Source organism: Perca flavescens, chromosome 24, assembly GCF_004354835.1.
Source record: "Perca flavescens isolate YP-PL-M2 chromosome 24, PFLA_1.0, whole genome shotgun sequence".
In the NCBI taxonomy this organism is placed as follows: Eukaryota; Metazoa; Chordata; class Actinopteri; order Perciformes; family Percidae; genus Perca; species Perca flavescens.
The window spans coordinates 14,616,005-14,631,643 of record NC_041354.1 but is presented as its reverse complement, the minus strand read 5'-3'; the positions used below and the strand labels follow the sequence as shown (position 1 = coordinate 14,631,643).

Sequence of the window (15,639 nt, the reverse complement as noted above, 5' to 3'; positions counted from 1 at the left end):
TATTTGTTGTTGCCTACCGTATTACCAAAGTTTAGCAAAGTACAAATACTTTGTTACTGTACTTAAGTAGAATTGCACAGATCTGTCTTACTTCGTTATTTATATTTCTGGAAAATTTTACTTTTACGCCACTACATTTCCCATTTCGTTACTCATTAATTGAAAAGATATTTCCGTATGTTGGAGTCAAAGATTCTTCCTCACAAAAAAAAAAAATTCAGTTTCTGTTTTTGTCTTTGTTAATGTTAGACTTGAAACAGACAATACAGTTCATAATCAAAGTTTTTTACTTTTACTTCTAATTCTTAAGCACATTAATATCAGAAAGTTACTTTTCATACTTAAGTACAGCAAATATAAGATACTTTAAGACTTTTAATGAAGTAATATTTTAAAAGGGGACATTTCTGGTAAGATACTTGTAGTATTGCTTTCAAGTACTTCATACATAAATCGAAACATAAATTCTTCCACCTGCCACAGTCATACGCCACATGGCAGGGTCATTAAATCAGCATCACATTGCATGGCCTAGCTATGTGACAAATCATAATAATATTAGCCATAATAACCTTAATGACTGGAGGGCAGCGCTACACGAAAAAGGGGACACCCGGAACACAGCAGAGGACGAAACAGTTCCTACCCGGACCGGCAATGAGACGCACACTCAAACATGGCGGCCAATATAGAGCAAATTTTCCAAGATTTTATATTGAATAAAATCAGGGAAATTGAAGACCAGAATGAAGACAAAACGTACGTCAAATGTTGTGTTTTGTTTTCGTTTTAGCGATACTGAAATGACAATCAGCTAGCTAGTGAATAGTACTGAACAAAGGCGATCGTCTTCCAGCTAACCTTACAGCGACGGATCGTCGTCTGGTTACCAGATTTAACATTCAAGCTAATTGTGTAGCTCCATATTTATACATTTAGACGTTGGGATAGCTAAGTCACTGTGTTTTTTTTAAACGATAGTTTCAGTCGAATGCAGTAGCTATCTCTCCACTTGCTCGCTTTATGAGGAAGGAACGCATACTGAACGATTCGTACAACGTTACGCTTCTGGGATTTCGGATCAGAGACGTCTCCAAGCACACTTACATTTAGAGCCGGGCAATGTATCGATATTATATCGATATCGTTCTATGAGACTAGATATCGTCTTAGATTTTGGATATCGTAATATGGCATATATATGTGTTGTCTTTTCCTGGTTTTAAAGGCTGCATTACAGTAAAGTGATGTACTTTTCTGAACTCACCAGACTGTTGTAACTGTTCTGTTATTTGCATTTACCCACTTAGTCATTATACCCACATTACTGATGATTATATATCTAAAACTCTCACTGTGTAAATATTTTGTGAGAAGCACCGATAGCCAAAACTACGATATCGTTGCGGTATCGATATCGAGGTATTTGGTCAAAAATATCGTGATATTTGATTTTCTCCTTATCGCCCGGCCCTTACGATTCAGTCATTTCCCCTTGAGTTCCTGAAGAATAACCCATACCTGCAAACTAGTCGCTTTTTCGGCGAAAAATCGCCGTTTTGAATGGGGGAAATGTCATCCACCTGAATCGTGTAGATCTGAAGAGTTTATATTTTTGTGGGGGGAGACCTGGTGCTAATACGGCACCGGTGCCTTAATAAATTTAGAACATGCACAAGAAAGTCTGTTCTGGTTTTTACTCAGCAAATGTATTAAAACTCCTGCACTTCACGGGACAGACCTCTGGATGAATTTTTACATTAAAGCTCAGGTTTCTTGTCAGTTGGAATAACAAATGTGACTCAATAGTAATGTCTTTCTTTTTTTTTTTGCGTCTGTGTCCATCAGTGCTGCCGAAGGAGAAAATGGTAATGGCATCGAAATGGTTGGAGCAGAAAAAGCCGCTTCGGAGGTAGACAAACAGGACGACTTAAGGGGCAGTGGTTCACAAAAGAAACAAAAGAAGCACAAAAAACACAAAAGCAAGAAGAAGAGGAGAAACCGAGAAAAGGAGGAGGAGAAGAAGAGCAGTTCGGAGTCTGGGGCAGAATTGGAGGGAGGAGCCAACCATCAGCCAAGGTAAAACTGTGAATTTTCATCAATACTTACAAAATGGTCTTATTCAAACTATTTAATAAAACTGTTGTTACGCTTCCATAGTACCATGACTAAACGCATAACAGAAAGTAACCCACGTCATTTCAACTGATTAATAGTAACTTCTGTAATAGAAGAAAACTTCAGCGAACCAGATATGAACACAAAAATTGCACAATTACACAAAAATGACAGTGAATGAAGGGCTTGTGGTTCTCCTAATGGCATTACTGATGAAATGTAAATTAGGATTCTGTTACTGCATTGGTTATTTATTATTAAAATGTTTTGAGAGCATATTTTAGTTTACTATTTAGCTGTAAAATGAGAGGGTTTTGCTCCGGCCAGTCCACCGGTGGGCAGTGCTTGGTCACAAACTGTCTTCGCTAATGCATGGCAGATGGCGTAATGTGTTTATCAGTGTTTTTTGCCCCCAAGGGTGCCTTCCAGGCAGCTCTGCAGCGGTCGCAGCGCTGCCTGGAAGGAGCAGTTGGGGGCAAAAAACACCATCGAGTGCATAATGCGCTTGATGCATATTGGTAGTTCAAATATTTAGGGCTGCACGATATGAAGAAAATATGCGATACGTGATAACCTTGTTGAATATCGCGATGACGCTATTACTTGCGATAAATAAATAAACCGATATTAAAGTGTACTCATGTCTGCTGCTTTCAGTGTTCTGCTCAAACACAACAAACTGCTTGTTGAATTTCAAACAAATGAATGGAAATCATTTCCAACATTATTTTATTGAACAATAGTGACCATTGAAATTGAACATAAGAGGGCACCACTGGAAAAAAAGAATGCCAGTTACATTTAAAAGTACAGTTTTCTACTGATATTTTCTTTCAACGAACTAAAAATCTCTGAGGGTCTTTCGCGAGATGTCGCAGCCTTTCGTGATGTGTTGATTGCGTAAGTTGTTATCGCGATGATGATAAAAAAAAAAAAACATATTGCGCAGCCCCAAAAATATTTCAACTGGAGTGATCAAACTCAACTCGAGTAACTCAACTTGAAGCAAATGTACGTGGTCGGTGTGAACACAACATAAACACCTGGAGTGATTTTGCCTCCGCATACAACATTTGGGAAGCTGATTTTGTTAAAACTGCATTGTTTACATCCAGATTTACTAGCTCGCAGTCTTCTCCTTCACTTCCTCTGTTGGTGCACTGCTGCTTGTAAGTCAGTGGAATAGTGTGAAACCATTGGCTGGTATGTGTATCGCTTCATCAGATCACACTGAATTACTCTCCTTTACCACAGCTGTCTCTACACTGTGAGCAATTCATTGCATATCCAAGTGACAATTAGTGTGTGTTAGTATAATGGTTATTTGGCTGCACACGAATTAGAGATGGCCAGATACCAATTTTTGCTTACCGATTCCGATACCTGAACTTGCGTATCGGCCGATACCGAGTACCGATCGAATACCAGTATGTCATATATTTTATTATGTTTTAACAACTGTATACTACTATCGCTGTATGGATATGATATGATTTCTATCTTTGTTAAACTCTTAGTGAAACATGAACAAACACAAACAATGAACGCCACAGAACTTTCTTTTATTATCCAGTTTGACAGTCAGTTATAACGGAAAAAGAACATAAGTAAACTACTTTAACGTAGATTTTCTTTAGGGCTTTATTACGTGGTATCGGATCGGTGCATAAACTCCAGTACTTCCCGATACCAGCGTTTTAGGCAGTATCAGAGCCGATACGTATACTGTATCGGTATCGGACCATCTCTAACACGAATGGCTCTATGTTCTGGCACAGACTTTGTTAATGAATCCGTTATCTCTTCTCTTGCTCTCTTACTATCAAAGATCCCTGTACATACACATTTTTGAGCTGACACTAATCGCTGGCAGCAGGCCATATCAGCAGAAATTAACATTAAATGTGCGAGTAAGTTGATAACAGGCTTAAATTTAAACTTGACAGTCTGTCTGGTTAAAGTTCTATCTGCAAGCCAGTATCAGTCAGCCGGAGATCTTCTGTGCGAGTGAGCTGTGTGAGCTGAGTGAGTGTTTTCTTGTGTAGTTCCGAAAAACTCCCAACAGAGCGACGTGTCGTCATTCTAGCTGACCAAGTGAAATCATCAACCATGCCTTTCATTCATATCAAATATCATATCACTAATTTCAGTTTATAAAGTCAGTATTTTTTCTCCTGGACCTTCCTTATTTGGTAAAGTAGCTTGTGAAAATTAGAGTTTTCTAATGGCAGTAGGCAAGAGCTGTTGTCAATGTCAGATACATATTTAATCAAAATGTACAGTAGGTAAATAAAGTGTCAGATCAGACTTGTCAGCAGATGAAAGTTAAAGCCCTCGTTATGACTTTGTGGTGTTGATTATTGCCTCCCCCTAAACTTAGTCTCCATTATACTCTTTTATTCTACATTGTTTTCTCTTTTTGTTTTGTACTTTAATTGCCATAAGGATGATGGCAACTCTGGAATTAATATTGGTGGTGGTGATGGTAATAATGATAATAATGGTTAATATTGTTGTCAGTACGGTTATTGTTGATTATCATTATTTTTTTACCACAATTCATTTAACACGAGACAATGTGTACAGTGCAAGGCTTAACGACTTAAACAACCCCCAACCCCCATGAATTCCATATATTAAAAATGAATACAAATCAGGTGATGTTGAGTATCTGGATTACTGTTGAAATCTGCGAGGCCAAAAAAGCACAAGGACTTTGGGGACGAAGCTAAGTTAGTAACATATGAATGCATACAGGTGGAGCGAGGAGGAGGAGGAGGAGGAGGAGGAGGAGGAGGAGGAGGATAACTGAGGGCTTGTCCAAGGCAAACCTGCGCCAAACCTAACTATAAGAGCCCTGACATCTGAAGTTGAAAAATAAATGCTCAGTGGTTTCTAGTAGACAAGCTACTGAACGCGCTGTTTCTTAGCAGAGATGTTCACAAGTCAGTTTTTGGAAGTCCAAGTCGAGTCTTAAGTCTTTGAGCTCGAGTCCAAGTCAAGTCTCAAGTCTTTGAGGGGGCAAATCCAGGTCAAGTCTCTGGCCATCTGATCTGTCCCTGACACTGTATTGTTAAATCTTATGAATTCAAAGCATGTCCTGTAAGCTACCGTGCATACAGTACAGTATCAAAATCAGGTCAGCTCGTCATACTTTTCCCCAACGTATATGCGCCAATAAAAGAAAGTAGAAATACATGAATGAATTTAGGTTTAAAAAGCAATAATTGCATGAAAACAGCTTGTTGACAAGTCTCGAAGCTCGAGTCCGAGTCAAGTCTGAAGTCTTTTGGGTCGAGTCGCAAGTCAAGTCCGAAGTTGCTGTTTGTGCAACTTAAGTGCGATTGGAGTCTGAGTCTCAGACTCGAGTCCCCAGCTCTGTTTCTTTGTAACCTCAAATATATCTTGTTTCTTATTGGTCAACATATACTGATCAGGCTTTAATATGTACATACAAATTGTTGAACATCTATTATTTTGAAACCATGCAACTAAGCAAACTATGCATAGTCAAAGCAAAATTGTATAAACATTGAAAATGCAAAGAAGATCCAGTGGTTCTTTGAAAGCATCTGGACGGCAATACAAAAAAAATAAATAAATAGTTCAACTATGGGGCCCCAAGTAAAGGAATACGCCACCGTTTGTTGAAATAGTGCTTATCACGGTCTACCCTGGCTGTAGATAGGTGGGCCAACGCATGTTTTGTCTCAGTGCAAGAAATTAGATTGGTTTTTATGTCTTTTGTTGGCTCACTTTTACTCACATCATGCTATATGGCAACATAGGATTCCATTCACTACGCTAAGCTAACTAGCGTCGGCGCTGCTGGTGTTGCACCGGACTAAAACAATGCATGCACAAAAAATGCGATGGCCCACCTATCTACAGCTAGGGGAGACCGTGATAAGCCCTATTTCAACAAACGGTGGCGTATCCCTTTAAAGTTCTAGGCACTGCCTTGTTATCCTTGTTATTGTTATTCATTACAGGCCTTATAGCGTGCAACCTAATGCTTGCCACATTTGGCTTGTAAAGTAATTTGAGTGGTTGGGTTTATGTTGAAATCTTTACTATTGATCCCCGCTTTTTGAATTTGCATAACTCAGGTTTTTATCTTTGCTTCACAGAAGAACACCAACGGAGGCGAATAAGGAGCAAGGTAAGTCCGCCTCTTATTATTTGAATAGAATCAGTCATACAACAATGTGTTGATCAGCTGTGGTGAAAAGAAAAATTGTTTATATTAGTGAAAGTACAGGTACCATCATGGAATACTACTGTATTAAAGTCACATCAAAGTATCAAAAGTTTTCTTATGATGAATGTGATACAGTGATGCATCATATCATCACGTGAAATCATTATGAAGTGTTCTCCTAAGAACGGTGTCTTCGCCAGCATGTTTTCAGTCAGTTATTTTATTGTGGCTGATGTGCATCTTATTTAACCAATTTGCTGGCTACATCCCCATACTTAAAGCTACAGCTGGTTACTTTAAAATAAATCGCTTCTTTGTTGTTGTCATATTTGCTCAAACTGTCACAATATCCTGAATCAGATAATCTATGAAAAAATCTCTGCCTTCTCTTGGTGCTCCCCATGGCATAAGGAAAACAACCAATCAGAGCTGAGGAGACGATAGCCGCTTTCCGACCGGAGGGATTTTTGCAGTTCCTAGAACATAAAATTCCTAGAACCCTTTAATTCCTCGTTTTTCCGACTGGACCAATTTGGGGATTTTTAAGTTCCTCTGGCTTTTCTTCCTGTAACTTTTCGCTGTTCCCTTTTTCGGACCTAGGAACCTAGGTCAACGAGTGTTGGATTTCCGGTACAGACAGACCAACGACGGGACAGTTCTAACAATTTTCGCCATCTTATTCATCACTAAATTCACTTCTGACAACGTTTTAGGCGAGAAATGAACTGTTTAGATTTCGAACCTAGGCCGCCTTGCGAAAAATTGATGCCGAATTGACAATTTGCTTCAAAGTTTTCGGAGGGGAGAAGCTCCACGAAGTGACGCGACCCCCAGCTACCGCCTGCCCCGGCCGCTAGCTCGTCGCTCGGCCAGTCCTGCTCAGAGACCCCGCTGTAAGCTGGAGGTCTCTCAGACCACTCTCGTAAATAAGAGGCTTTCATTTCGCCGTCGGCACATGCCCATCATAAGATTAACGGGAACCTGTGGTTAACTGTCTTTTTGGAGTTAAACTCCACAAGCGTGCCCTGCGCGCTTGACAACCTCGCTGCCCGACAGTCTCACACACACACACACACACACACTCACACACGTCCACAGCGCAGCAGGCCGAGGCGGGGGAGCGAGAGATACCAGTTTCTCTTCGGGAGACTTGTTTAAATTATGACAAATACGCTATATACATTAGATTTAGTATTTAGTTCATACTTTTTTTTGTGTATTTGTTTTCGGATTTGAACGCTATAAAGACCGTTGCCGTGCTTTCATCACTCCCTTACCCCTCCTATAGTCCCTATGGCCACTTGCCCTGTGCGAATGCAAATGGGAAAAACGGTTTTGGGGGAGAGTAGTTAGTAGATCTGCTCAGAAGTGGACTTTTCCTAGAACTACGTTCCTGTAACTACTTGGTCGGAAAGCGGCTAATGACGCCATGTCAATTACTGCTCTTGAGCTGTGGTCAAACTAGGCAACGCTGATCAAATATAAATCAAGATTCGGTTACTGCATTGTCTATTTCTAAACATGTTTTGGTGGTGGTGATGGCATGGATATAACACATGCCTTTGGTGTGGGAGATCTGGGTTTGATTCCCACTGTGGTACATCAACCAATGTGTCCCTGAGCAAGGCACCTAACCCCTAGTTGCTCCAGAGGCGTGCAACCTCTGATATATAGCAATTGTAAGTCGCTTTGGACAAAAGCGTCAGCTAAATGACATGTAATAAATGTAATTTAATGTTTAAGTGTGGTGTATTTAGCTTTAAAATCAGAGTGTCTGCTCTGGCTGTTCGGGCCTGTAGGCAGTGCTTGTTTTTGGCTTCACTTGGTCACAAACTTTCTCATTTTACTGCTAAAAAGTACAATAAAAAATATTCGAGGGGAGAAATAGGCAATACAGGAAAATAATCTTGATTTATATTTGATCAGCACTGCCTAGTTTAGACAGGCAGCGCTAGACAGTTTGACAGCAGTTCATCATTAGTCATTGACACTGCGTTAGAGACTCCTCGGCTCTGATTGGTTGTTAATCTTTGTGTGCAGTGGAAACTTGCAAATGCCATTAGGAGCAATTGGGGGAGGCAGAGGAACATGATTTTTTTTACAGACTATCATCTGCTACTGTCAGGATATACTGACTGTTTCAGCAAATAAAAAAAGTTTTTTAAATTACCTACTGAACCTTTAGACTCCAAAACCATATTATACAGTAATTACTGTTGTACATACATGCTATACTGGCACAGAGCTGCTGAACTGTCTGTCCAGGTGAGGATAACGAGAGCAAGTCCAGATGCCACAAGCGGCATTCAAAAGGAAAGAGGAAGAAGAAGAAGAAGAAGAGAAGGAGGAAAGGGGAAGAGAACTCATCAGATTCCGACTCAGAGTTTGTGTCAAAGCAGAGAGAGAGTAATTGTGGTGAAAGCTTATTGTCAAGGCGGCGAGAGGAGCTTCCTGATATCATCCCAAAACAGGTAAATGCACCACAAAAACAGTCAACGCATGCTGTCTTAATAAGTCTATGTCCTTAAAATATTAAATATAGGTTCTGACCTCTTATTAGCAGATACGTAAAGGGGAGGTTACCTTTCCCCTTATGACGTCATTAAGAGTAGATTCCAGATCGGCCCATCTGAACTTCATTCATTTTCTCAAAGGCTGAGCAGGATACCCAGGGCTTGGGTATCACCTATCGCCATTTCTAGCCACTGGGGGACCATAGGCAGGCTGGGGGAACTCATATTAATGTTAAAAAACCTCATGAAGTGAAATTTTCATTCCGTGGGACCTTTAAAGGAGTCTCTGTAGGATTGGGGTATTGCTAGTGACTGATCCAAGATGGTCACACACATAATTTGACTACTCTTGCAGTGTCTCATTCCATATATATATATATATATTTCCATGTTTTAATGATCAAGCCTGTAAGCTGATTAGACTGTTGGTTTGAAATGTTAAGAAATCTTTTCTACACCAAAGTTATGATTTAGAACCTTGTATAGAACCAATATGTTTCCTTCTAAATTGCATAAGCTAGTCCATTGCTCGACTTTCTGGGCGGTCACCCATGTATGTCATGTCACCCAAAAAAAAAAAAATTAAGTTTAAATAGGCAAATTTCACAGTTTTCACAACTTTTTCCACTGTTTTTTTTTAAGTTCAATAATTGCAACATCTTTCCAGAAGTTAACGAGTAATCGTGTCAAATTATCGTGATTTCAATATTGACCGTAATAATCGTGATTATGTTTTTATCCATAATCGAGCAGCCCTAATACCAGTTGTTTTTTTGTGCATACAAACAGCGTAGCAACATGTCCACAGATAGAAGTTGTACGACTGCAGCCATGTTGGATTTTGAGGTCGGCTTGCTCGGGGTACTGTGTGGCGCTCCAACTTCCCAACTCGGAAATCCGAGTTCAGGGTGCGCGTTTCCGACGCGCATCGGCAATCGTTTCCTGAATCGATTATATTCCGACTCACAAGGTCCCGATTCGAGTACGTGTCAGATTTGGTTCAACGTCAAAGAGGTTAGGGAAATTTCAGTTACAATTCCAGTTCCGCTTGGATGTAAAAGACATTCTCAGAGAAGATATGCTGTAAATTTGACAAGCAAGAAGCCAGCCTCAAATAATTTTTATAAGGCAGGTTCATGTTTACATGAAGAATTCACCCAAAAAGTTTGTTTGAAGTACTTTTTACTTAACAGGACTGACATTGTCATCAACATATTCCATATATTAAAAGATTGATTTTAATTGGAGAATCAGTTGTTTTAACCCAGCCCTAATGCAGAGAATATGGTAGTATTACAGAAGAAACATTGCAGAAACATTTGCAGGACACTGGATGCATTTCAGAAAATGATGAAAAACAAAGCTTTTCTGGAACAGTGAAGAATTTCCAGCCGGAAACTACAATGCATGGCACATTTACATCAACACAACATTTTACTAACCTTAAATGTAACCACTACACGCTTATACCCACCCTTAACCTTAAAACCAAGTCCTACCCCTGTCCTTGTGGGGTCCATCTTTTTGATGGAACGTGACTTTGTGAACAGACTTCTGTCCTCATCATGTGATGAATGCAAACAACATCATGTACACTGATAAAATGATGTCACATGTGCATCAATGACATCAAAAATCCAATGATAAAATGACGCATTTCTTTCTTTATTGCTTTCTAACAGGACAGCTCCATTAAAGGAAGAGGAGATGAAGAAAGACACGGCAGGAGAAGTTTTCGTTCCCGTTCACGGTCACATTCCTATTCTCATTCACATTCAGTTAGGAGGAACTCTCGTTCTAGAGACCACCACCGAAGGTCTAGGACTCGCTCCCTATCCAGCACACAGCGCCACAGGACTCGGTCCAGGTATGAAAGAAACAAAAAAAACATCAGTTGAGTTTTGGCCTGTGTGACTTAACCTAGAATCTTTTGCGTTTGTTTTTTTTTTTTTACATGTCATTTATTAATTTTCCTGCGAGATATTAAATCATTGATTGATGATCTCAATTTGCCAACCAGGGACTTTGTTTTTGCTTTTTTAACGATATTTCTGAGTCGGTTGTCTAGTTTTTGTGACATTTAAGTTTGACATGTTTTCTACGGATATGCTGCCAGGAAATGTGTGGTTATTTGTTTGGCCCAAAACTCAGTTCATTTCTGGATGATATTGCATATACTGAATTTCTATTGTAATTGGTTGAAGTGGGCTGTTTTGTAATGATATAGTGTTTTGGTTATATTTAGTTTATTGTGCTTTCAAATGTTTCCCAAACTTGATTTAATTAGGATTCTGAAGGCAGCACTATAGCTGACATACCAAAGTGCTGTATCTCACATAGATTTAATCTGGTGGAAACTAAAGTTGATAGTAAATCATTAGGTCACTCACAATCTGGTACTATTAGGATATTTTGCCGGCACAACACACATTGACATGTACATAATAATGCTACCCCTGTGAGAAAAAGCAGCATTCTGGCTGCTTACATGGCACATAAACACAGGTCTTCATCATAGTCTTTTCCTTTTTCTCTTTGTGATTTTGCTTTAACCGTCCATGATCTGGCTGATGCGGCTGCTGGTAGCTCTTCAGAGAAGAGGGGAGCTTTGGATGAGTCCATGCAGTCCACCCAATGTCCTTTAAAAGGCCTCCAGCCACCTGAGCTGGCCTCCAGCCCTACCCGAAGTAACATCAAAGCACAGGAGCTGGCAGAATCAAGCACAGAGCTGCAGAGCCCTGACCAGATGGAAAAGCCACCAGCGAACAAAGAAGATAAAGCAGATGACTCAACACAAAAACTAGGTAGGACCTGTTTGATGACATTCCACTAGTGCAGTACCCATTCAAAAATGTCATAATCACGATTATTTTTTGATCAATATTTAGAACAACGTTATATATCAAGATTTTGAAAAAATATATTTATCTACCAATTTTAGCCTCTATCCTAATTCTACACAAAGCCATCATTCAAACAAGATTGTGACAAATGCGCCGATTTTTGTTGCTTCTGAGCAACACCTAAGGGTTAATATTTTGGGAGTTTCAGGACAAGACATTAAAGTTACAATATAGTTATTGTTCTTGTAGAAGTAAAATAATAATTATTTTGTAACTACCTTTATACCTTTCTGTCAACCCCTTTACCTTACACATAGACAAACATTTTAAAATATGTTTGTACAGTTATTCAGGGTGTCTAAACAACGATGCTATAAACAATGAATTTAGATCATTTTATGAAAAATTCTATACTTCAGAAATAAAAGTCCATATGAATATATATAATATATTTATGAAAATAACTTTCCCCTCAACAAAGCTCCAAGAATGGACGGCTTTCCTATGGAATTTTACACCACGTTCTGGGCTAAAATAGATTCCTTTTTTACTCAGTGCAAAAAAACAATAGTCTTCCTGAAACAATGTACCAAGCGACTATATCTGTTATACCAAAACCAGGTAAGACTTGGGAAACACCTTCTGATTATAAGCCTATAAGGTAAAATCTTGAATAATAGACTGGTATTCTACCAAGCTTAATTAATCACGACCAAGCTGGTTTTATACAACATAGGGATTTAAGAACTAATACCAGAACGTGTATCTCCCTCACACAATATGCAAAGAAACATAAAATAGATTTAACATTAATGGCAGAAATTAATGTAACAACAGCTCAGTCATTTTATATTGAACGCCTAAAAAATAAAACAAACAAAGATCCATGGATAGACGTGGAAACCAATCAATTTACTAGTTTACTGCTAGCACTCTTTTCTAAGGACAAAATCAAATCAACCAATTTTGTTATTAATAGTACATTAAAGGCCTGGAACAAAATAAAAATAAATTCTCCATCAAGAAATAGGGCTCCCCAGGCACATACCGATTTGGAACCATCCGTCAATAAATATACAGAGCACGCAGTTATACTGGGAAACATGGATAAAAGGTGGAATCCAGCAGTTTTCAGATGTCACAAACCACGACACTGTTGCACCATTCAGTGAATTAAAAAGCAAATATAACCTAAAAGATACAGAATTATTTAGGTATATACAACTGAAAACACTGGAAAGCAGTGATACATTATTACAAAGTACAGTATATACAATAAATGGACGGAAGACCTAGGGGTTGACGTTAAAGAAAAATGGAAACAAATTAACTACTAATGAAAATCTGCGACTAATACAGTTTAAGAAAATGACATGATGTATTACACTAGAGATAAAATAAACAACTTTGATAACACATTGTTTATGTTTAAAATGTAACCAATATGCTGACTCCCTTATGCACGCCTTTTGGTACTGCAAAGGGATTAAGAAGACTTGGGAGAGCATAGCGATTTGGTTGTCTAAGTATACTAACAGAAAAATCATATTCTCTCCAAAAGTGTGTATTCTTCAAGATATAGAGGGAATAAGATATCCAACTAGCTGGCAGATACTTTTTTCCTCTCTTATCTTTAAAAAACTAATATTGCAAAACTGGGAAAATAAGGAAGCACATTCAATAGAGAATTGGAAGGCCTTAATGAAGTATTATCTGTGTATTGAAAGATCAATGTCAGAGGACAAAAATAAACAATTTGATAGCCAATGGAGCATGTTTTTAGAACCCCTTTCATGGGCGGCCGCAGGTCAGTGGTAGAGCGGTTGCCTGCCAATTGGAAGGTTGGAGGTTCGATCCCTGTCCCTGCAGTCCCATGTCGAAGTCTCCTTGGGATAAGACGCTGCGCATCGGAGTGTAAATGTGTGTGACTCTTTATCTGATGAGCAGGTGGCACCTTTTACGGCAGCCTCGGCCACAGTGTATGAATGTGTGTGAATGGTGAATGGTTCCTGTGCTATGTAAAAGCGCTTTGAGTAGTCGCTATATAAATAGTCCATTTACATTTATTATTTTATTTTATGTTACTTATTTTTATTTATTTATTTATTTATTTTGTTGTTGTCGTAATGTGTGTGTGTGTGTGTGTGTGTAAGTGTGGTCTGTAGAATGAGGACCAGCAATGTGCGGGGTAGGCGGGTAAATGGGGATGGGGGTGCGAGAGGTGGGCGGATGGTAGGCTGGGTTGGGGGAAGGGAGGTGGGTTGGCAGGGGTGGGTCGGTATAAGCAATAATAAGTATTGAGGAAAGCATAGTATGTAATAATAGAGATGAAATTCTGACGAAACTCTGATTTTGATGAAATTCTGAAAAAAAATAATGTGTTCTTTGTTGTTGTTTCGCCTTTATTTGATGTACTTCCTGGTACTTCATGATGACCCACAGACATTTATAAAAATAAAAAAAAGGTGTTCAAGGTCCAATTAATGTGTTTTGTGGCCTGATGCTAAATCGGCAGGTTCTGGCGCATCCCACTCCATGATGAGCCAGTCCATATCTACTGAACCTGACCAGACCACTGAACTCAGCTTGCCTCAGCTTAAAGCATCAAAACACCCGAGTACATCTGACACTAATGTTAAATTGCCAGCAATGATGAAGAGGAAACCATCCAAGTCCCCACAGAGGAAAAAAGAATCAAAGTCATCAAAGAGGCAGAAAAGATCCAAGTCACCATGTAGGAGCCACAGGAGGGGATCCAGATCCAGGAGTCCTTCAAAGAAGAGGAGATCACGGTCGAGGTAAAGTGACTGTTTTTTTTTTTTTTTTTTTACTGTATTAGGATCTCCTTTATCCATGTGACGTTATAGCTAAATTAACCAAACATTGATTATGATTATATAAATATTGGGTTCACTTTCAATTAATCAGTTAGTCAGCTGTTAAAAAAAGCATTCATCTTGTAATTTAAAGTAATTTGGTTAAAAAAAAAAAAAAGGCTATTAAACCAACTCATGGGGCAACACATGAAACATGTGAATCCCATTTATTGGAGTAGCAAATTTCGGTTTCAGCTCTTTTTTTTTTTTTTTTTTCTGCGAAGTTCGTGGCTCTCACTACCGAGTGCTGGACGGCACTTAAAGTGGAAAGCTACATGCCACTACAGTACATTGATGAGGACTGGGGGGTTGAATTGGCCAATCTACTAACAGAGTGTACCAGGCAGACATAGCTGACAGCTTCGCAACTAAACTAATTAATGCAGTGGAAACCTGCGGATTTATTGGGAAAGCGGCTGGCTGGATGTAAAAATAATAGACAAAGCTTCCGGGTCTGAAAAGTGAAGCCAATGCGGAACTAAATCCTGAAAACAAAGGCATCCGGTGGATTTCCCTGCAGCACCAGAGCAATCCCAAAAGTGGAACGCGAAGGATTTAGACTAATGGGAACATTACCCTACTTCTCACCTGATTTATTACTTGAATAAATGTTTTCATAATGAGTTAATGGTCTCAATCACTAATTTTAAGTCTTCTTCAATTAGGACTGGGTATCGCCACAGATTTCCCGATTAGACAAGGTTTCCAATTCAATGTCGATTTGGGATATTTCAGTTGCAAAACCAATTTAGCTTGGATACGAAAGAGAGTCTACAATTGTCAGGTTCCCTTCGACCTGGTGCATTATTAAAAGTCAGAATCGGAATACTTGATTGATCCCCTCAGGGAAATTGTTCAGTTGCAGCTGCTCACAGTCCGATTTAAGGTACAAGTAAGAGTGAGAAAAGAGCTAGTCAATACGTGTATGAAAGTAATATAGCTACACTGCAAGAAGTAAAAAAGTTAAGTACAAGCAAAGTGAGATTAAGTTCAAAAGTAAGATTGAGTTAAAGCTATAGTGCGTAGTTTCTGTCTCCCCCATCCACATGATACGAGCCTTCCGTGATCCCGCACCACCCCCTCCCCTG

At 39.2% G+C, this 15,639-nt stretch overlaps 1 protein-coding gene across 2 annotated transcripts in view; it reads left to right on the top strand.

The window, feature by feature from the left end:
- The first annotated feature begins 610 nt into the window (after positions 1-610).
- sonb (SON DNA and RNA binding protein b) overlaps positions 611-15,639 on the top strand; it is a 37,961-nt gene continuing 22,932 nt past the window's right edge. For both annotated transcript variants that reach the window (XM_028572381.1, XM_028572382.1), the window contains exons 1-7: positions 611-759; positions 1,849-2,079; positions 6,249-6,280; positions 8,585-8,790; positions 10,515-10,699; positions 11,419-11,636; positions 14,191-14,473. In XM_028572381.1, coding sequence (XP_028428182.1) covers positions 677-759; positions 1,849-2,079; positions 6,249-6,280; positions 8,585-8,790; positions 10,515-10,699; positions 11,419-11,636; positions 14,191-14,473 — 1,238 coding nt within the window. In that variant the 5' untranslated portion in view covers positions 611-676. The remainder of the gene's footprint in view (positions 760-1,848; positions 2,080-6,248; positions 6,281-8,584; positions 8,791-10,514; positions 10,700-11,418; positions 11,637-14,190; positions 14,474-15,639) is intronic.